General features: G+C 37.6%; 2 protein-coding genes across 4 annotated transcripts; both read left to right on the top strand.

The window, feature by feature from the left end:
- The first annotated feature begins 200 nt into the window (after positions 1–200).
- Positions 201–15,040, top strand: LOC139938530 (protein unc-93 homolog A-like). Of its 3 annotated transcripts, none has more exons than XM_071934102.1 (5): positions 201–454; positions 1,688–1,775; positions 4,255–5,243; positions 6,555–6,822; positions 8,600–15,040. In XM_071934102.1, exons 3-5 carry the CDS (start codon positions 4,299–4,301, stop codon positions 8,812–8,814), a joined length of 1,428 nt encoding a protein of 475 aa, XP_071790203.1. In that variant the 5' UTR covers positions 201–454; positions 1,688–1,775; positions 4,255–4,298; the 3' UTR covers positions 8,815–15,040. The 3 variants fall into 3 exon arrangements, with proteins under 3 accessions (XP_071790203.1, XP_071790201.1, XP_071790200.1); XM_071934100.1 differs by having other exon boundaries at positions 1,664–1,775; XM_071934099.1 differs by lacking the exon at positions 1,688–1,775.
- Positions 15,041–16,314: 1,274 nt separating this feature from the next.
- LOC139939140 (protein unc-93 homolog A-like) lies at positions 16,315–23,048 on the top strand. The gene is made up of 4 exons (XM_071934893.1): positions 16,315–16,686; positions 18,363–19,414; positions 19,930–20,197; positions 20,943–23,048. The coding sequence occupies exons 2-4, from the start codon at positions 18,404–18,406 to the stop codon at positions 21,218–21,220; spliced, it is 1,557 nt and encodes a 518-aa protein (XP_071790994.1). The 5' UTR covers positions 16,315–16,686; positions 18,363–18,403; the 3' UTR covers positions 21,221–23,048.
- Positions 23,049–23,959: the final 911 nt, after the last annotated feature.

The raw sequence follows: 23,959 nt of genomic DNA, 5'->3' as shown, positions 1-23,959 counted from the left end.
GAGAGAACGGAGCTTGAAGCTGAATCCAAAGCCGTTGTTTCAATCAAAAAGGGCCTGCAAACTTTTCGCGCGAGATCTGAGAGAGTGATTGTGACTGCCAAAATTGAGGGCGCTATTTAAATCTATTTTTGAGTCGTCGTCATGTGTCAGCTGGCTAGCTGCATGTGTGTCAATGCAGACACTACACCGCAGACAAAATAGGTTCTTTATGTCTGTGGACTACACAGACACGGGATCGAACTTGGACTGGATCGGGACTCTCCCCCTCCCGTAAGCAAGAGCTGTTTTTATTGTCTCAATTTCCTCCTAGTTTGATGCAACGTTCGCAACACAACGTAGATTCATTTTTTGGTTTGGCAAGTGGTGCCCCTACCGTAGTTGTCTGTTTAGTTTCGTGGTTTCGTCAAGTCCGAGTGACACCCGAGAAAGTGCGCATTGGTTGTTCACATCAAAGGTAAAGCCCATCTGTTTAGACTATTTCTACCTCCATGATCAAGTGTCAGGTGGTCGGTGACACCGACACTGCATGCAGACTCACAGTCACTGTGACAGCAGAGACATTCCAAAATCCTCTATTTTGTTTTATTATTAATATTAAACTTTAATTTAAAAGAGAAAAGAGCCCTTACCACTCTAGTACCTGCTGGTCATCGGCCATAATTTTTTATCATCAACTTCCACTTTGAAAGGATAAAAACTCCACTGTTTGAAATAGTAATTATTTTTTGGGAAAAATGTTGTATCCGATATCCATAATCCTAACAGTGCCACCACTTTTTCATTTGTTATGCATTGTTTGAAATAGGATTAGTAATTTCATTGAAAAAGACGTTTGTGTACTGCCACTACTTCTTCATTTGTTACGATATAAATTAGTAGGCCTAATTGTATCTAATTTACTCAACAAAATGAGACATTGTCGTTCCTTGTGGTAAAAATGAGTGAAAAAGTTGCGACAGCAGCCAATTTCAAGATTTTTTTTCCTCCTACATCTTAAACTAAATTTCTGACATCTTCTCTGCTCAGGTATGTTCAGGCCTACCTTTTTTTCAAAACAAAATGTCCTCCATTAAAGCTTGTATAAATTACTAATTAATAATCATTCCCATTTTAGAAGTTTGCCGAAACCATTTTTAGTATTGAGGGGATCCTGTCACCACTTTTCCACTAATTTTTTACAAAAAAAGAACTCATTTAATTTTTTAGGTAAATACGATACTATTTATTTCATAACGAATGAAATAGTGGTGGCAGGATACGAAAACCTTTCCAAAAACCCTTGTATAAAAGAAGAATTTAAAGCATAATTTTTGAGTGTTTACTTTGTGTGGGTAAAACGAAGTGTTGTATGATGAGTGCTCCATCCTCCCTGGGATTCCCAGCCGTCCATCGGTCCTCCGACCGTCAGGAGGATGGAGGGTCACGATTATCGCGATTACATGTAGGTGACACAACATCTAAAAAGTCTCGTCTCCTTACATGCATCGGAGGGGGGGGGGGGAATAACATGCAGTGCCAACTGGAAATAAATTCAATGGGTTACCTTTAAAAAAAAAAGGTTTGTAGTATATAATAATTTTTAGTAGGCCTAGTATTAGGGATCTTGTGACGATGATCATGTCTGCACTTACTATTGGTTTCAATTCAATCTCTGCATTTGAAGCAACCCTACCTACTCCACCTGCAGGTAGAACCGGAGCTCGTTTGTGGATTGGGTTTTCCCCACTTGTTTTTTCTCCTACATCTAATACTACATGTAAATCTTCTCTGCTCAGGTATGTTCAGGCCTACCTTTTTTAAAACAAAATGTCCTCCATTGAAGTCTGTATAAATCACTAATTAATTAGCATTCCCATTTGAGAAGTTTTTTGTTTCAACCCTCATTGTGATTAAAACAAGCCCTTTCAAATTCCCTCCACCCACCCCCCTTTCAGTGTTTGTCAGAGGGGTGTCTGGGTGTCTTTTGAACACACTGTTTTAAGTTTGGGCACCATGTTTGAGAACTGTCATTTATATCATTGTTCTATTTATAAGTTAACAGTTTGGACAACCAGTTTGTAAATTTCCAGCACAGTTGGACACCTTTTTACCAAATCCTGACTATAAAACCTTGACCCCACCTTCTCTTGTCCCCTCTTCAATTGTTCATCTCTTTCCAATTCGTTTCTGCTTGACTGCTTTTCTGTTATTTAGTGATGCAAGAAGCTTTTCATGGTTTAAAGCCAACACTCTTTTCAGAGCCAACTCTGCCTGGCTTTAATTGTTAATTCATTGGCAATTGCTTGCATTACCATAGTTCATATAGGGTGGGGTTTGATTAGCTTCCCTATGTTGACCCCGCTGTGTTCATTCAACACAAGAGCTAATGGAATGATCACTCACCCTCTCGTGATGATATCATGCACTTCAGGCCAGCCTCAAGAGTGACCCACTCCACAAGCAGGGCAGCTGGGGCTGACCGGGGTGCCAAGCTGCCCTGGGTGAGCCCCTGGAGTGACGTCAAAGCTATTTGAACATACCAGGGGCAGGCAGACTGGGGTTTAAAATGGGGAAGCTAAATTAAACGCACCCAATGTATGGGTAAAAACCAAAATTAGTAATCTTTATCCCCGATGCAAATTTAACATCAATTGCACCTAATGTAAGTAAAAAGTTTGAGTGCCCAGTTTGTAAAATTTCCAGCACAGTTGGACACCTTTTGACCAAATCCTTACTATAAAACCTTGACCCAACCCTCTTTTGTCCCCTCTTCAATTATTCATGATTTTCTTAATGCATTCTCTTTCCAATTTGTTTCTACTTGACTGCTTCTGTTATTTAGTGATGCAAGAAGCTTTGCATGTTTCAGAGCCATCACTCTTTTCAGAGCCAACTCTGCCTGGGTCAAATTGTTAATTCATTAACAAAATGCTTGCTCTACCATACATGTAGATCATTTTGGTTGGTAAGCAGTATGCAGTCAACTAGTGTTTTCTATTTTTAATGACTAGTACATTAAAGGCAGTGAACACTATTGGTAATTACTTAAAATATTTATCAGCATAGAACCTCACTTGGTAACGAGTAATGGGGAGAGGTTGATAGTTAAAACATTGTGAGAAACGGCTCCCTCTGAAGTGATGTAGTTTTCGAGATAGAAGTAATTTTCCACGAATTTGATTTTAAGACCTCAAGTTTAGAATTTGAGGTCTCGAAATCGAGCATTTGAAAGCACACAACTTCGTGTGACAAGGGTGTTTTTTTCTTTCATAGTTATCTCGCAACTCTGACGACCAATCAAGCTCAAATTTTCACAGGTTTGTTATTTTATGCATATATGTTGAGATACACCAAGTGAGAAGACTGGTCTTTGACAATTACCAATAGTGTCCACTGTCTTTAATGGGTGCTTAATGTGAGTGGTATTGTATTGTGCCTTTTTACGTGACCGCTTCTGTTAACACTACAGTTGTGTGTGTGTGTTGTGATGTCATTTGTCATTTTAAAGCCTAGATGAGAATGACTCTGTTAGGTTCAAATTTTTGGTGAGTTTATTGACAATTGCTTGCATAAATGCCATGGTTCATTTGGGTTGGTATGTTTGCAGTCAGCTGAATGTTTTCTTTGTAAAAATGAACGCATGAATGATTACTAACTGTGAGTGATCTTTCCTGTCTACTCTTCTGGGAAATGTTAGGCCTCTAATACTTTTATACTTATTGTATTGTGTGTTGTGATCTCATTTAAAGCCTTTGAGAAAACAAGTCTGCTAGGGTTGAATTGTGAGGTCATTGACAATTGCTGCCATTTATAAATACCATACATGTAATTCATTTTGGTTTGTAAGCAGTTTGCAGTCAGCAAATGTTTTCTGTTACAAAATTGGTATGAAACAAAATCATGAAGATCACAGATTTACATCAAACTTACATGGCCTATGGATAATGATAGTAGAAAACATCCCTTGAAGTATTTCTGTCTGAAATGTCATATTTGATGAGAAATAACGTATCTAGTTTTGCATTTTATTCTGGGTTTTTTTGCATCGATGTTATGCAAATGTGAAATCGGTTTTTCACTATTTTCTCTTGACCCAGTTGGCTGATCGCTTTCAAATCTTCTCCAGGTTTGTCAGTTTATATGGTGGACAGGTGGATTACATTAAGTGCTTACACTGCTAGCAAATGTCTAGTAGCAAAACCAGTTCTGCAATGTTCCTTAAATGACTACATGCATGAATGTTTACTTACTGCGAGTGTATGTTTTTGCTTTTAGATTTTGGTGTTCACTTGGCTTTGAGAGGACTCAAATTCTACAAGATGGGTGAAGAAACGGATCCTTTGGTGCCTGTGGTATCGCAACGTGGCTCTAATCCCAGCCTAGGCCTGACCCAGACTCTATCAAGGCTTCATAGTGGATCGGCAATCGCTTGGAAACACAAGAGGAACGTCTTTGTCCTGTCCGTTGCCTTTCTCTTCAACTTCACAGCCTATGCTGCCCTGCAGAACCTCCAGAGCAGTCTGAACAACAAGAGCGGCGTGGCATCCTTGGCTGTTATATACGGAAGTATTATCATCTCTTGCCTCTTTGCCCCGGCATTAATCCGCGTCGTTGGCACTAAGTGGACGATAGCCATCTGTGTAGCTTGCTACTCAGTCTACACAGCGTGTAATTTCTATCCCGAAGATTACACACTCATTCCAGGCGGTCTGGTTCTGGGCATGGCTGCTGCACCCCTCTGGACAGCTCAAGCGACTTATCTAACGACTTCTGCGATCAGCTATGCCGACATTAAGAACGAAGTCCCAGAGGTGGTCATCAACCAATTCAATGGGATCTTCTTTTTCTTCTTCCAATCGAGCCAGATTTCCGGCAACTTGGTTGCGTCGCTGGTCTTGTACCCATACGCCAATGACTCTTCTCAGCCCTTAAGAAATATCTCAAACTGCGGCATCCAATCATGTGGGTCAAGTGGGCATCACGGGAATGACTCAGACTCCATGTCGGGTGAGATTTCTTCCCCACCCGCCAAAACAGTAACTCTGCTCATGTGTGTGTACCTAGCATGTGGATTAATGAGCTTTCTTATTGTGGTCTTCTTGCTGAGTAAGTTACACACACCTCAAGGAAGCTTCTTGGAGAACACAAAGAGTAGTCTGGTGGCCACTTTACACCTTCTTATCAACCCCTACATAGTGATGCTGATACCATTGTTCATGTTCAGTGGAATGGAACAAGCTTTCTTCGCCGGTGATTTCACCAAGGTAAAAATTTAAACAAATATTGGATGGGTGTCTGAGTTAAACCAGAGACTTGTGAATGAAATCTGATTTTGTAGAACTTAGTTTATGAATGAAATAGACACCAATTGCATTAAAGCCATTGGACACTTTCGGTAAACAGTATTGTCCAAAGGCCCACACATCGTGTGTTACAAGAACAAACCTGTGAAAATTTAGGCTCAATCGGTCATTGGAGTCGGGAGAAAATAATGGGAAAACCCACCCTTGTTTCCGCACGTTTCGCCGTGTCATGACATGTGTTTAAAATAAATCCGTAATTCTCGATACCGAGAATTGATAATTGTTTTAACGTTTCTCAAAAAGTAAAGCATTTCATGGAATAATATTTCAATAGAAGTCTTTCACTATTACCTTCTGTAAACCCTGAAGGTTATTTGTAAATCTGTTAACTTTTTTTTTCCTGTTCTGAAAGTGTCCAATGGCTCAATTGTTAGGAAATAATTTCGATATAAACTTCATCCAGTGACCAAAATGTTTGACCAATGTGTACCAACTGATGTGTACAGCACACATTCTTGCAAAACAATGGCGTGTGTCCAGAGCAGTCCAGTGTCTATTTCACAAAGTGTTAACGGCGAGTTCTTGAAAGGATTAATGGTTATCGCATGAGCACGTTACTAAACGTGACCTCTGATAAGAATAAAAATAACATCGACTTTTCAAAAGCGCAGATTGAAAGAATGATCACTGCGCTTTGAACTTTATAACCCCTGACCAGTGGGCCATTTATTTAATTTATTTTATAATCCTGTGGCGTCAAGTTAGTAACTCACTTAAGAGCTTTTCAATCACAAGAACCACCTCTGCCCCCATTTATCCCTTGGGGGAGAAAAGCAATAATAGTTAAGCGTCCTTTCTCAAGGACACAAGTGTCATGACCTGGATTCGAACCCACACCCTGATGACTCAGCAACCAGTGCCCAATTTCATAGAGCTGTTTTGCACGAAAATCTGCTTAGCATGAAATTTCTTCCTTGATAAAAATAACTTAGATTACCGACCAAGTTTCCACGTGATTTTCAGGATAAGCAAACTGTTTGCTGACCAGTAACAAGCAATATATGCAACAAATATAAATTTGGTTGGTAATATTGTTTTTATCAAGCAAGAAATTTCATGTTAAGCAAATGTGTGTGCTTAGCAGCTCTATGAAATTTGGCCCAGAACGTATCCTATGCACTAAACTGCTTGGCCACGGCACGCCAAAGGAATCAACAGTTAATCTTGGTAAATAACAATTTTACTTGAATATTATTTGCCCTGAATCTGCAGGCTTTCATCACGTGCACCAGTGGCGTCCATTACGTAGGTTTCATCATGATGGTATTTGGCATCAGTGACGCTATCTTCTCGTTTACCTTGGGCCGTCTGGAGAAGTACTGCGGTCGCATCATCATCTTCACTGCTGGAGGAATGGCTCATTTGTCGCTGATCCTTGTCATATTATTTGTCTGGAAACCAGGAGATGCTTTGTGGGACCGCTTTCTCATTGCCGTGGGGTGGGGATTTGGGGATGCCGTGTGGCAGACACAGATTTCATGTAAGTATCAAATCGCAGTGGACTCTTAACATGCCGTGGTCAACCGGGCTTATAAAGTCTGCGCTAAACTTGCCCTCAGGAAGTTTTAGTAGCCCTGATTTTAAACATGTATTGTTTTAGATGTATTTCTGATGCATTAATAGTAGCAATCACAACGTGTATAATAGACAAATAGAGTTACACACTCAAAAAACTATTAACCCATGTACATTTAACAAATATGTATTATTCACATCTGGCTGAATGGAAGAAATAATATGAGCATTTTAAACATGTAGGTTGCACAGTTTTTAGTAGCCCACAGGGCAAGTTGGGAGTTGGTGTTTACTAGCCCGTAGCAATTTTTACTAGACAATGTACGCCTGAAGTTTGTGTTGTTACTGACAATATTACCTTTGGTGATTACTCAAAAAATTAATGACTGTAAAAACGCACTTGGTAAGAAGCACTTCAGCTGTTGAAAATGTCTAGTATTTTGAGAAACGACTTATCTCCTTAATTACCATGGCCGAGTTTCATAGAGCTGCTTTGAAGTACAAAAAGTACCTACCGTATTTTCCTGCGGATAAGACGCGTCTTATCTGACTTTTTTGACCCCAAAAACATCGATGCATCTTACCTTTCGGTGCGCCTTGTCTGCTTACGATTGATTTTTTTTTTGATGATCACTGCGTGAAATAAAAAATACCTACATGTCCAGTTCAAATCAACGATCTTTGTGTGAAGAATCCTTACTCCATAATGCGGTCGAACAAGGCTATTCAGACACTGAGACCGTATTTTCGTTCGAACAATGCCGCAAGGCGCCAGGTGTTCTTTTGTGTGCGGTTAAACGTGCGCCTTGTGCGGCGGTGCGCCTTGTCTGCTGACGTTTGAATTTTTTTTTGGTAATTTTAGCGTCCTGCGCCTTGTCTGCCGAGCGTCTTATCCGCAGGAAAATATGGTAATTGCAAGAACATTTTGCTTACCAGAAGAAGGTTACCAGCCAAAATACCTTTTTATGACCATGAGTGACTGGTATCTCGTTCCTCGTTGTTTAGCAGGAAGTTGCTGCAAGTAATGTTTTCTGCTTGAGCAGTTTTATGAATTTGGGGGCCATGTGACTGGTTTTGCTTAGCAGATTAATTTTGCTTGGCAGATAAAACTGACTTACAGGTTTACATACACCTGCGCTTTGATATAATATCTATTAATTCATTGAGGTACCCGCAGCTTAAACATAAGATTCGAGCTGCCTCTATCTATTGAGCATTCTTGGTGGGCTAGTTGGTATGACACTGTTCTAGAATTGCAAGGGTCGTGGATTCGAATCCCACCCGAGTAATATGCCTGTGATTTTGTTTTCACAGTGCTTGGGACAGTAATGAGTATACAGTGTTAAAGGGAAGGTACATGTTTGGTAATTACTCAAAACAAATGTTAACTTAAAAACTGACTTGGTAATGAGCATTGGAGAGCTGTTGATAATATAAAACATTGTGAGAAACGGCTCCCTTTGAAGACTTCTAGCCAGAAGTCTTTTATTCCTTTCTGAAAGCACACAAATTCGTCCAACAAGGGTATTTTTTCTCTCATCATTTTCTCGCAACTTCGATGACCAATTTGGCACAAATTTTCAAAGGTTTGTTATTTTATGCATATGTTGAGATACACCAAGTGAGAAGACTGGTCTTTGACAATTACCAACAGTGTACCTTCCCTTTAACAAACTTACGTGTAAGGGTAAAACCAAAGATTAACATGGTTATAACTAGTTCCTCTGTGTTTTTCTATTCAGCCATTCTAGGGGTTATTTTCCCCGAGAACCAGGAGGCAGCGTTCTCCAATTTCCGGCTTTTTCAAGCCGTCGGTTTCTGCATCTATTTTGCCATCTCCACGGTCAGCATTGTATGTGTCATACACAAGATGATTATGATTGGAGGACTTCTACTTTTTGGACTGGCGTTGTACTACATCGTCGAATTGCAGATAAGAAAGGGTATAACGTACTGAATATTACAGGCGTGATATGATTGGTAAGGATCAAAAAAATTAATTTGTTACTTTTTAAGCTTACTCTTTTTCGGTTTGTTTAATAGCACTGTACACGTTTGGTAGTTGTCAAAGACCAGTGTTCTCACTTGGTGTAGCCCATCATAAGCATAAAATAACAAGCCTGTGAAAAGTTGGGCTCAATTGGTCATCGAAGTTGCGAGAAAATGATGAAAGAAAAAACACACTTGTTGGACGAGTTTGTGTGCTTTCAGATAGGAATAAAAGACTTCTAGATAGGAACTGCCTCTTTCTCAAAAACTACGCTTCTTCAGATTGAGTCGTTCCCACAATGTTTTATTTTCTCAACAGCTCTGCAATGCTCGTTACCAAGTCAGTAGTTGTTTTGAGTAATTACCAAACGTGTACCTTCCCTTTAAAAAAAGATTTATCATGTCAGATTTAATATATATGCAAACCTTATTGGTTTAACGCACATGAGTACTGTGCAAGCGCTAAATTTCTGAGCTAGTTGTGTAAAAAAAAGCGAAGAATGCCAACATAGTAACATGAAGTAAATGTGCCCACAAGCAAAGTTTCCCTGCTAACCTCTGAAATCCCCTTAACATAAGCACGGAATTCCCTGCTTACGTAAGCAGAGCCTTGGAATTGGGCCCGGTCTCTGAACAATCACTGTGCATACACTCTCCAAGGTATTTATTTAAAGTGAGACATTATACAAATCTGTTGAAGCACAACAGTTTTTTAGTTTTGTTACTGCTACTAGTTGAAGTCAAACCAAGAATGCACACCATACAGTATTTCCTTTGATGTGGACATGTGTAAAGATAGTTAAAGGCGCTGGACACTATTGGTAACTGTTGATAGTATTATAAGTTATCACACAAGCGCGAGTGGAATACGGAAAAATGTAGCGCTTCTGCGTCCCATATCCATTGAGACTGAAGGCCGAGTTGGATATGGGACGCAGATGCGCTATATTTTCCGTATTTCCACGAGCGCGTGTGTGATAACGTATTTATCTTCAAGCAAACTTGGCGCGTGACATAGAACACACAAGACGCATGGTAGTGATATTAGCCGTGCAATATAGGTTTTTATCACCACTCCATTCTGCCAATCTGATTGGAGGATTAGAGCGTACTTGAAGATAAAAAACATTGTGAGAAACGGCTCTTTTTGAAGTAACGTAGTTTCGGGAATGAAGCAACTTCCCACTAAAATATTTGAATTTTATTTCCAGACCTCAGAATTAGATTTTGAGGTCATGAAATAAAGCATCTGAAAGCAGAGATGGTGAGGGATACACTAAGTGAGAAGATTGTCTTTGAAAATTACCAATAGTGGCAAATGTTTTTAAAGCCAAATCAATGACGAACCAAAAGTTGCACACAATGCAAATAGAAAGCTTTACTTCAATACAAAAGCAATAGAGCATACATGATGTCTAAATATATCAAAGTTTTAAATTGTTTTGATAAAAAACTACCAATAACAAGTGATACTACATGAAGTGTTCACTTCCTCAAGCTGCATTTTTGTTCAGTTGAATCATGCTCTTTTGTGTTTTAATTTAATTATTGCTCCTTAAAATACTAATAATTATGTATTATCAGAAATTTAAAAATACCACCAGAAATGAAAGTCATAGTCATACTGTTTTTGGCATTGACTTTCAAATATTGCCCCAGTGACCAGTCTCAATCTACCGGTGCCCTTATTATGAAAGCTTAAACTTTGAAACCCATCCGAGTGATACATTGTACGACTGTTGATTTGTTTCCAAAGAACTCTACAAAGTATTTAGTAAATAATTCCTAACTTCTCTTTCAGTAAAAATCTATATTAAAGACAGTGGACACTATTGGTAATTGTCAAAGACCAGTCTTCTCACTTGATGTATCTCAACCTATGCATAAAATAACAAACCTGTGAAAATTTGAGCTCAATCGGTCGTCGAATTTGCGAGATAATAATGAAAGGAAAAAACACCCTTGTCACATGAAGTTGTGTGCTTTCTGATGCTTGATTTCGAGACCTCAAATTCTAAACTTGAGGTCTCGAAATCAAATTCGTGGAAAATTACTTCTTTCTCGTAAACTACGTCACTTCAGAGGGAGCTGTTTCTCACAATGTTTTATACCATCAACCTCTCCCCATTACTCGTAATCAAGAAAGGTTTTATGATGATAATTATTTTGAGTAATTACCAATAGTGTCCACTGTCTTTAAGCGCCTTGAGTATACCTTGTTGGTGGTTATGCGTGCTGTATAAGACTTATACATATCGCTGTAAGGACAGAAACCAAATATTGTTCTTTATATCTTTTAATATAATACTGAATATTTTTGTATACTCAAATTAATGATAACCTTGAATTGCACCGGAGTAATGAAAACAGCAGGTCCTTGAAACTACTTTTAAAATTAAATATCGAGCGGTAGGCTTTATCAGTTATGTAATGGTGCTCAGCCTTCTCTCACACTGTGGCGGAATACTCTTGCGAACATGAATATTTTAATTTCGCTGCGAATTTGCCCAAAAATTGGATAAGGAATATTTTTCTATTAAAGGCATGTTACTAGTTACTTGTACTTTTTCCTAACACAAAACACAATGAACACAGATTTACATTAAACTTTAAACAGTTTGAAGATAATGATAGTAGAAAGCTTCCCTTGAAATTGTACTTACTGAGGTGCTGTAGTTTTTGAGAAATGAGTAAAACAAATACATTTTGTCTCAGTTTTAGCATGTAAAAACGTGTTAACCAGTTATGCTATGGTTTTGGTATAATATCATAACTGGTTAATGGGATATTACATGCTAAAATAATTGAGACAACAATTATTTTGTGACTTGCTTTACTCATTTCTCATAAACTACAGAACCTCAATATTTGAATGGAAGCTTTCCACTATCATTATCTTCAAACCCTGTTTAATGTAAATCTGTGGACATTTTGAAAAAAATGCCCAAATCCTTAAAGGCAGAATTATTACTATTATTATTATTTACATGTATTGCAAGTTGTGAGGTTATCTCAGCATTCTAATCTGGGCCCAATTTCATGGCTTTGCTTACCGTGAAATTCTGCACATACAAACAATAGACTCACTTACTTTACAGGGCTATGTAAGCACAGAATTCTGTGGGAAGCAGTGTCATGGCCAGGATCAGTTGCTCGTCATTTCCTCATTTTTCTGTTTTATATGTGTGCCACAGCAAAGAACTGTGCAGTGATTGTGTATTTTGATAAACCAGCATTTGTTATTTGTTAAAACGAGTAGTTTTGGTCTGGAATGAGGTAACAACAAAAAAATACTCAAGCAGACATTTACTTAAGATGAGAGCAAAGTTTGAAAGATATGTGTTTATTTGAGGGAAGCTTTTTTGATGACATGTTGTTATTGCACAAGCAAGAGTGGAATATTATATAAATATAACATAGTTTGAGGGTGACTAGTTGATATTAGCTCCCAAAGGTATTGGAAGTTGACAAACTAGTTCCCGAGGCGAAGCCGAGTGAACTAGTTTGTCAACTTCCAATATCGAGGGGAGCTCATATCGACTATAGTCACCCGAAATAAACCATGTTGTATTTGTTTTACTATACTTCATACATAATTCAGTTGTTTGGAGCAAGGGGAAAATTACGACTGTGAAATAAAATGAACCATGATGCGTTGTTCATGCGATGGATGTCGCAAGAGCGATGTTCGTGTATGTGTACAACAATACAACGATCGTAAAGCGCATGACAAGTATAATAGCGCCCGGGATGACGTCGCACAATGATAGTGCGCATGGCAAGTAGAATAGCTCCCGGGGAGCTATTCTAATTGTCATGCGCATTTACCACTTGCGTGAATATTCACGTGCCCGCTTGGTAATTAGCAAAATTAACACCTGCCACGTGATGATGAATGGACCAATGAAAACTCGACTCTTGTTCATGAATATGTATGAGGTATAGTAATAAAAAATATATACCACTTCTGCATCCTATACCCAATGAGGCTAAAGGGCGAGTGTGTTACAACAAATTTATCTTCAAGTAAACTTAACCTGTAGCTTAAAACAGCGCACTATGCGGAGTTAAAACAGGGTTTTTGCTATGGGCCTACAATATATTTTTAAATCACAATTCTTGGTGCTATAGATTGGCCAATCGGAAGGAATAAGGGCTCTGCTTGAACATAGTTACTAATTTCACAATTTGTGTCCATGAACTTGATCTTCTTCTGTTGTTTTAGCCCATGTGACAACAAACAGGTTGATGTGTATCACACTTCCTGATTTGGTATTCTGCCATTTCTTAGATGGAAAGTGAAAGTTTGGATAATGTACATCTGTTTTGTTTGAACATGTTTTGTACAATTGTTTACTAACTAAATTACTTTACTGTTGGTTACAAAAATGATGAACAAAATTACTGTTGGAGGCAGGGTGTACTTTTTGTAACAGTCAAAAACAAGTATCTTAACTTTATGTTTTCCAACTTGCATGCAAAACAAACCTGTACAAATTTGGCCTCAATTGGTCATTGAAAATGGTAGAAAATAACGACACAAAAAAACATCCTTGTTGCATAGAATTGTGTGCTTTCAGATGCCTGACACAAGCTGGGTGCCTGCAGCCTTCCTCAGATTCAAATTTTGGGGTGAAAGGTAACATCTTTCTCTAAAACTATATTGTTTCAAAGAAGTTGTTTCTAACACTGTTTGAGAGTATCAACAGCTGTCAGGTGCTTTTTAGTCAGTTAGTATTTTTGAATATTTATTAAAGGCAGTGGACACTATTGGTAATACTCAAAATAACAATTAATATAAAACCTTACTTGATTACGAGTAATGGGGAGAGGTTGATAGTATAAAACATTGTGAGAAACAGCTCCCTCTGAAGTGACGTAGTTTTCAAGAAGGAAGTAATGTTCCACAAATTTGATTTTGAGACCTCAAATTTAGAATTGGAGGTCTCGAAATCAATCATCTGAAAGCACACAACTTCGTGCGACAAGGATGATTTTTTCTGTCATTAATATCTCGCAACTTCGACAACCAATTGAGCTCAAACTTTCACAGGTTTTTTATTTTATGCATAAGTGGGAAGACTTGTCTTTGACAATTACCAAACGTGTCCAGTGTCTTTAACTATATTGGAATAGTTAACAAAAGTACACCCTACCTTTAAGTAAAATTTACTTTGTTAATTGGATTTATGTAGTTACTTTAAAGTCACCTGGAAATATAATTTTTTTTTCTTTCAGACATAAGAGTATATGAGTATATGCTTACAAACAATAAAACAATTTTTTTAGTAATTTTTTGTCATGATTTATATGTTTAAAAAATATATAAAGTTGTTTGGGGGGCTGACTCCGCCTACCCCTTTTGTGATGTCAATCGAGGCAGACTTTGCCTGCAATGCGTATAGTAAACACACGTGCAAAGTACATGTACGTCCAAGTCGTGAGTTGGTACATTTCAAAAAGTGTTTTTTCTGCATTCAGCAGCAATCACTTGGTCGGCATTGCCGGAAATTTTTTTATTATTTTTTTTTTGTTGAAACTTACAAACTCACGACTTGGTCCGTACATGTACTTCGCAATTGTGTTTACTCTTTGCAATACAGGCAAAGTCTGCCTCGATTTACGTCACGAACAGCGCCCTCTCGGGTCGGGGTCTACTCTTAAATTTGTAAATAACATAAGAACTGATTTTTTAAAACCTTAGTTAACTGTTTATTCACATTCCACTCATCAAAACACATATATTAGTGACAAAAGCTTTATTTTGAAAAAATACCACTTCCAGGTGACTTTAATGTTATTTTGTTTTTCTTTTTTAATCTCAATACTTATGTGTGTTATTCACAAGGGACAAGTCAAAGTTTTGATACCATCATGTTATTTATCGTGGGTCAGTTAAATGTTTTGTTTTAAGTACTAATTTGATTAGTACTGAAAAAATGTATGGTTAATCTTTTGTGTTTTGTCTTTGTGCTTGGTAAAAAGTAATACAATTATTTTTCTAAATTTATTTCTTCTGAAGCATTTAAACATATAAAATTAACTCTTTTGGTTAAAGTGGAAATATTAACGGTGTAAAAAATTATATAAGAAATTATATTTGGATGTTATACAAAATTCAACAATTAAAAAACTTTCTCTTTGGAAATATTAATGGTGTAAAAAATTATCTAAGAAATTATATTTGGATGTTATACAAAATTAAAAAATTAAAAAACTTCCTCTTTGGAATTCATTGCTTTCATTCAATATTTGTTTTATGATACAGCTTTATATCTGTACTTTATTTTATTAAAAGCATTTTTTGACAAAAATAAAAAACTTTATCATTGGAATTCATTGCTTTCAGTCAATATTTTTGTGTTTTTCTACAGCTTTATACTTTATTTTATTAAGTTTTGTTCTAATTTTTGTATACTATTTTTTTTTTTTGGGGGGGGGGGTGACAGTGACTAATGGCTTTCAGACATTGAACCTCCATAATTAATAATACTTTGAAGCCTTTAAAAAAAAGTCCTATTGCTTGCATGCAACTTGAGCTACAAGAGTTTAGATCTATAGTCTGGATATGATAAATGCCTGCAGCAGGGGCCTTTTTAAGGTATCGCTATGTTCAAACTCTTATCCAATCCAAATTGGTGTATTTCTTATCTATTTTGGGACAGTGCTCAAAACTATGAGACTCTTGAGATTAAAAACTTGAAGCAGTATCCCCCACCCTTCATAAAGTAGGGGACCACCAAAAACAAATACGTACACCTTTTCAGAGACCACATCATACAAGCAACAAAACGCGCAATAAATGATACCATCCCGCATTTTTTTTAAAGGCTAAAGCTCCACTTACAACAGCTAGGTTTGATGATCGACGTCTGAAGGGTTTGAGCCTAATTACATTTAACTGTAAATTTCAATGTATAAGCTATGATGTAGGATCTGACTCAGTGTCTGTTTTGTCCCATTGAGCATGGAGGTCTACCTCCATGCATGGAAGTAGTAAGTTTGACTTTTGGGAGTAAAATGTGGGTTTTTTTGCGGAAGGAAAGAAGAACAAATACAAATCTTGACGAAAACAATAGCTGTTCAACAGCTGCTAATGACATCTAATATTACTCATCGGTCAATTTGAAAATTGTGCCCAGATGGCCGCCGCATTGTGCCATTGTTTGTCCATGTTCCATCCATGGAGGAATTTTCCTCCACGGTCCGTCCAGGTCCGTCCAGGGCCCAATTTCTTAGAGCTGCTAAGCACAAATATTTGCTTAGCATGACATTTTTGCCTTGATAAAAAACATGAATACCAACAAAATTTCAATAGGATTTTCAGGATAAGCAAACAACAGCTGAATACCAGTAACAAGCAATATGCAACAAATGGAAATTTGGTGGGTAATCCTGTTTTTATTAAGAAAGAAATTTCATGCTAAGCAAATTTTTGTGCTTAGCAGCTCTATGAAATTGGGCCCAGGTCCGTCCGCGACCTCTTTTGGGGACACAGCGTGCCCTAAGGCTAGTCACATGATGTCCGTACAGTCGGTCACGTGTGCGGTCAGCTGTTTGTTTTTATTTACCATCATGAAGTGGGAGTCCAGGTGTGCGCGAGTGAAAATGAAACAAGTATCAACGTTTAAAGTCGTATAAATAGCGGGTTTTTGAATGCCAGCTCTGTATCTTTTCATGGTGATTGAACCACGCAACACAACTGAGTGAAAGTACATCATATCCGTCCAGTTCAGTGCATTTAATGATGTTTGCAGTTGCAGTACAGTTTGAAGGCATGTGAAGACTTCACTTAACACTGTACACATAACACACAGCAGAGCAAGGATTCAGTTTTCAAGTGAGTTGATGTACAATTTACAAATTTTTACCACTTTTGGAAATAATGACACATATTTTAATCACACTGATTTGATCTTCAATGTGCAATGAATCAATTTAAGATGCGCCTAACTCATCATCGAGAACATATTTTGTAGAAAAAAAACGACAAACCTTGCCAGAAACTGACCGAATTTATGGGACAGATGTATGCCTAGTGTAGTAACTGTGCTTCAGTACTAATTTTTACAAAATGTTGACATTTGCACAAATTTACTTGTAGTTACAAAAATGAAAATGTCAATTTTTTTTTAATGAATGAGTACAGAGCCCCAGTAACTGCGTTCAGTCACAGCCTGACATGGCCCCATCAATAATGCCATTACGCTGGACTCCCTCAGCTTCGTGGAGGGAGTCCAGTGTTGATGGGGCTCAGCGTGACAAAGAGTGTGCCTGACATAGTTCAGCAAAGTTTTATAGTTTAACTTGCAGCTCAGTGATTTGCTGTCCCTGTCTGCCTTTCACCGGTGTGGATCCCAGCACCATGAAATCGTGAAAGGATATGGCTGGGCGCTAGTATGATGGATATAATGTCAATGACAACATTTTAAAAAAAAAGCGCCCCAGTTATGGGTTTAGATGTGGATTGGGTTCTTCGCTATCTTCCTGACTGCATAGGTTTGCCCTTTTAGCTCGGGTTCAGTAAAAATTACTATTGTTTTTAAATAAGGTAATAAAAGATTGGCAACGAGGTCAGACGGCTGCAGATTTTGAACTGCTGATTGGAAACCTGCAGGTTCAAGGCCTTGTTATCAAAGGACAAAGCATAGGGCAAGCTTTCAAACAGCTGTTTCCGTCTCATTCCTAATGGTTCAAATTCTGTATGAAACTTGACTTGAGCAAGGCACTTAATAACCATAATTGCTTCCCTTATTACTCCCGCACAAGCAGTGTTTCCAGCATGCTCGTATCCTTGGGTTGGGACACACTTCAAAGTCAACGACAAATTCACCAGCTAACAACACTTTACAAGATGATCAATGGTGTTATCAAAGCCGACCACAGCCAAGTTTTAGAACCTAAACCGCAGAAGGCAAGAAAGGGCAACGACAATCAGCTCAAAATACCCAGCATCTCATCTACCATCTTCGAACAATTTTTTTTTCCAAGAACACTGAAACTATGGAATAATCTTCCACAATCCCTCATAGATTCCAAATCCCACCAAATCTTCAAAAGTAATTACATTCACAATCTGGGCCTAAAAAAAGAAAAAAAAAGAATTAGACGACGCTCTCCTGACTTCCATGTTAAGTTCCCCAGCGGAAGCTTCAAGAGGAAAATCTACCAAGTACCAAGTACCTTATTACCGATAGATGTATATGGGTGAGCTGAGACAGAAGTATGCAATGAACATGTAACTTGAACACCCTATTTATTGCTTCATAGGAAAATAAAGTTGCGGTGTTGTACATTTTTCAACCTGTGAGCTTTGCCTGGAAGTGCTATATGTGTTTTATGACCGACTACATGCAACAGATTAAATCTTTATCAAGGTGCTGCGAATGAATTCCTGGTTGATCGTTTTTTGTTTGTTTGGGGTTTTTTTATGGGGGGGGGGCTGGGTTGTTTTTTTCTTCAAAATGGTTGGATTTACACTAGAAGACAATGACAACTATTTTTTTTTCTTTACAGATTCTGAGGGTGGTGTGAATGACTTTTGATGAAAACTCAGAATGGTTGTGCACAGATCAAGTTCAGATGTTGACTCTGATGATTCTAACAGTATCGCTGATGAAGCCCAACCGGTGTCTCTTAAAAGGGATTCCAATTCCAGTCAGGGAAAAATCAGAGAGTCTTCCAGACCTTCTGTGTTTACTCTGTCCCCGGCCAAGAAACACAAGCTCAATGTCATTGTGCTCTCCGTAGCATTCCTGTTCAACTTCACCGCCTTCTGTGCCCTGCAGAATCTCCAGAGCAGTTTGAATGCAGTGAATGGTGTGGCATCGTTGGCCGTCATCTATGGGGCCTTAATCATATCTTGCCTTTTTGCTCCCACTTTGATCCGCATCATTGGGACCAAGTGGAGCATAGTCATCTCTGTAGCTTGCTTTTCTTTATACACGGCCTGTAATTTCTATCCAGTTGACTACATACTCCTCCCAGGTGGGGTTTTAGTTGGTCTTGCCGCTGCACCACTCTGGATATCCCAAGGGACTTATCTAACAACCTCTGCCTTCAGGTATGCCGAGCTCATGAACGAAGTCCCGGAAGCAGTCGTCAACCAATTCAATGGCATCTTCTTCTTCTTCTTCCAGTCGAGCCAAATTTCTGGCAATTTGGTGGCATCATTAGTCTTGTACCCTTCCTCCAATGCCACAGTTCATTCTCTGGAGAGTTTCACCCACTGCGGGGTGAATTCATGCAGTGGTGGGTCTAGTACAGAGTCAGACCATCCTCTGAATGACACAGAGTCGTCGTCAAATACCGGTGATAATTTATCCACTCCATCCATGACAGTGACTATTCTTCTTGGTGTGTATCTTGCATGTGGAGGGGTGAGCTTCCTCATTGCAACTTTCTTGTTGGATAAGTTGCCCAAATCCGAAGATAAAGCCTCACAGGAGACCAATAGTAATCTGTCTGGTACATTTCGTCTGTTTCTGCATCCTAATCTGCTGTTGCTTGTACCGCTATTCATATACACTGGAATGGAGCAAGGCTTCTTCTTTGGTGACTTTACAAAGGTAAAAGAAAAACTTAGTTTAGTCATGCATTTTACTTTCTTGGACCCAGGTTCAAATCCCGCCTGACTGGAGCCTTGCATAAGGATTGGATTTCAGTCCCTACCCGATTGCTTCTTCCCATTTGGGTTTTCCTCCAACAAAATTTACATTTTCTCTCAGGTCCTATTTATGTGTTAGTTGTTCTTTTGGGTATGTTTTTTTGATTTACATCAAGGGAACTCGACAAACTCCCACAGGGAGTTATTAACAACAACCAATCTCTCTCATACAAACTTTTGTTTACGTCGATGATTATGAATTGCACAAACCAATTCAGTAACCAGACGATAAAGTTTATTCTAGTCATTGTGAAATCAGCAGTTAGCTGGGGGTTTTGAACCCACAACCTTGTTATTGCAAGTCCTGCAGTCTAACCACCTGACCACATAACCAAAAATTCATAAAAATGGTTAAATTAAGAGAGTTTTCACAATTTATTTTACACTTGATATAATTTGTCCTGAATGAATCTGCAGGCTTTCATCACGTGCACCAGTGGCGTCCATTACGTTGGTTTTATCATGATGGTATTTGGCATCAGTGATGCTATCTTCTCGTTTACCTTGGGTCGTCTTGAGAAGTACTGCGGTCGCATCATCATCTTCACTGCTGGCGGACTGGCTCATTTGTCGCTCATCCTTGTCATATTATTTGTCTGGAATCCGGGAGAAGCTTTGTGGGACCGCTTTCTCATCGCTGTGGTGTGGGGATTTGGGGACGCTGTGTTGCAAACGCAGATCTGTTGTAAGTATAGTGTTGTATGTCCTTGTTTATAAATACTTTATTTATGACATTTGTTTTTAAAACCTTCTAGTCGCTATGATGCTGCTGTGACCAATTGGTTGTTATAGGCCCCTTGCACAACGCGAACTGCTACAGGAACACTGATGTCACGCTAACTGTAAGCATCACATGCATTTTCTCTCGCAAAGTACCCAGAGCAATTAGTGTGGAAAAGTGGTTGTTAACCTCGGTTATTGTGGTTTCACAAAGCAAGCTCCCTTGTTAAAGGGTCTATGTAACTTTTGTAGGACAAAAAACACAATGTCCACAGATTTACATTAAAGTTACACGGTTTGAAGATAATGATAGTAGAAAGCTTCCCTGAAAATTTTTACGTGCTGAGGTGCTGTAGTTTTTGGGAAATGAGTAAAATAATGTCATGAAATAATTTTCGTCTCATGAGACGAAAATTATTATAATCTTTTACAAATGTATTTTCATGACATTGTTTTACTCATTTCTCAAAAACTACAGCACCTCAGTAAGTAATATTTGAAGGGAAGCTTTCCACTATCATTATCTTCAAACCCTGTAAGTTTAATGTAAATCTATGGAAATTTTGAAAAAGTACCCAAATCCTTTAACCAAACTGGTTTCCTCAGGCTTGCCAGCTACAGTGATTAAGTTCAAAAACCAGAAGAATATACATGTACTAATCAAAATATTGTTTACTTACCGCATAAATTTTCTCACTCTTCTAATACAGCCATTGTTGGGGTCATCTTTCCAGAGAACCAGGAACGAGCATTTTCCTGTTTTCGTCTCGGCCAAGCCTTTGGTTTCTGCCTGTATTTTGCCGTGTCTTTAGTAGGTGGTGTATGTGTGATACACAAGATCATTTTCCTAGGTGGGCTTCTGATATGCCAATATGTCTGCTATTATACTTTAGAGTGGCGCTTAAGACGAGTCTCTACTCATGATGTACTGAGTAACTCTGGTGAGGCAGAAGCAGTGAAAAATCAATCGGACGCCGTCGCTGTATAGACCTTCACACTTGCCATATAAAACAAATGCCTTTATAAATGTTATTTGGCTTTCTTAGAAATTGTTCATGGTGGGGTTTACCCCCCCCCCCCTCCCCCTCAAAAAAAAAAAAAAAAATCAGATTGTTTTATGCCCTGTATAGCATTGCTAGGGGCAGTGTTGTGGCACGTGAAGTGGCGTAACCAGCAGAGGGGGTGGGAGTCAAATAGGGGCATTAACCTATGAACCCTCTCCCCTTAAAAAAAACAATTAAAATGAGACAAAAAAACTTCCCAAATGAATGGTTTGATACACTACTTTCCACACCCCCCATTAACAAAAATGGGGAAAAAGTGTAGTGTTTTTTCTTGGGGGTGGGGGTGGGGACAATGTGCCGAGGGTTCAAACCCGAGAAGTGGTAGCTAAGGCACTGCTTCTAAGTTCTAGTGGGGGTCTTTTAGACAAAATGAGTCTACTTATAATTTTGTCTATTATATTGTTAGTAAGTCGATATTGGATTTGTTGTGGTGCTGAGCGATATCAGTTAAACCTTGCAAAAAGAAGTACTTAAGTTAAAAGGTTTAATACAAGTTGTTTGTATGTTAAATAAAGGCTAATGCCATTGGTCACATCAACATAAATATTAAGTTTTGGGTACTTTTTGTGGGACAAAAAAACACAATTTCCACAGATTGATTAAACTTTCACAATTTAAAGATAACAGCGTTAGAAAGCTTCTCTTAAAATATTACTTGCTGAGGTGCTGTAGTGTTTGAGAAATTAGTAAAACAAGTCACAAAATTAGTTAAGCACGTAAAAACATATTTAGACTGAGATGAAAATTATTTTTCGTGGCATTGTTTTACTCATTTCTAAAAAAAACTATAGCACCTCAGCAAGTGATATTTTAAGGTAAGCTTTTTACGATCATTATCTTCATACGGTGCACTAAGTTTAATGTAAATCTGTGGACATTGTGTTTTGTGTTACAAAAAGCACCCAAATCCCTGGACAAGAATTCCTCCTTTTTCTGATTATTATTACTCAAAGTTCCCACACATAAACACACGTTTTTGTACTGCATTTCAAAACTGACTTTTATCATTCTATGGTGATTTCAGAGATTTCACTGGAGTCCAGGGTTGCGGTTGATGACGAGTTTCTATTGATTGTTTTTCAGGGATTTAAATTATTTTGAAGGATAAACAACTCATCAATTAAAAATTTAATTTCTATTGTTTATGCTTGTATATTTTAATAAATTTATTATGGAATTAATAAAATATTAATTTATAAATGGTGGGGGGAAATTTCAAGTATCCCCCCCCCCTTTAGGTTTTACGGGTTCAAATCTTTTATTCTTTTGTATGTAAATGGTATCTAGACTGTTTTGATTTTATAATTCACAGATTTTTGGCTGTGTTTTCTTATTGCTCCATGGTTTTCATGAAAAAACTGCTTAAAAAAATTATACAATTATACAAAAACTGTTTTCTCTTTGTAGCCTTTTCAAATTTTGCAAGTTATACCAAATTTCAGTTTATAACAAGTATAATAGTCGTCTTACTGCTACATTTTGTGCCAAAATTTAAATATTTTATACATTTTAGGTGCTTTATACACACAGTGTCCTGCCTTTATTCGACTTGGCCTTGGAAAGGGGTCAAGAATCAAGGCAGTTTACCATTACTGGTTCTTCATCTAGTGGACTGTGAGGTTGTTGCTTATGTTTGTAAATGGTTTATCCTATTTGTATTTAATATTCTCAGGTTCTTGTGCATGTTTTTATGATAATAATAATACTTAATAAATTTACTTAACATGAAAATAATAATACATAATAAATTTACTTAGCATCATCTTCAGAAACCTCTGTCTTTAAGAACTTTACAGGTTTTGCATTTGTTAGGAACAAGTAATACATAAAAATTCAATTCACAAAATATTTATACACAAGTTTTCTAATCACTTGTTTTCTAATCAGTTTTGTAATCTGTTATCAGTACTATTGCCAAAATAAATAAATAAACTACCACTTTACTGCTATCTGCTGCATTATCATTGGGACACCCAGTCATTTATTATTTGTTGTACTGCATTTTTGGTGCTTCATCCACAGTGACCTGCCTCTATACGACTTGGATTTGGAAACAACAGTCAATAGGCAGTTTACTGCATCTTCATTATTGGTCTGTTAGTTTTTTTTTCTTACAGATTATTGTGTGTGTTTTGGGGGAAAAACTACTTAAACAATGTATACATAGTGTCTTCTTTTTGTAACCTTTCACAATTTTTTAACTTTTTCAAAGGAACAAGTAATATGATATTTCAACTTTCAAATATTTAAACAAATCTTTTTATCACATGCTATATTTTCTAAGTTAAATTAAGTAGTAATTATTACTTACAATGATGATTAATATAATGAAGGAAAAAAATAAAGTAAATTTATTTGAGCTATCAATGGAATAAATTATTATAAGATCATTTTAGGTTTATAGAATAGACTGATACTTTTTATTAAATCAACATTATACCTATTAAACTCTTTTTGTTTTGCTTTATAACATAATATTTAAAAAAATAAAGTGCCGAGTCAAAGGCAAGCAAAATAATGGTTGCAAACCAATTATTAATTTGTTGTCCTTTGTTTATTTATCTCTAGGCTTAGTTATGAAATAAAGCATAATAAGTGTGATAAGTTGCCCCCCCCCCCCCCCCTAGCTCAACTCTCCCCAGGTTGTAAAGTTTTAAAGTCAA

The sequence above is a fragment of the Asterias amurensis genome, chromosome 6, assembly GCF_032118995.1.
Source record: "Asterias amurensis chromosome 6, ASM3211899v1".
NCBI classification, from domain to species: Eukaryota; Metazoa; Echinodermata; class Asteroidea; order Forcipulatida; family Asteriidae; genus Asterias; species Asterias amurensis.
This window is presented reverse-complemented; position numbering and strand designations above follow the sequence as displayed.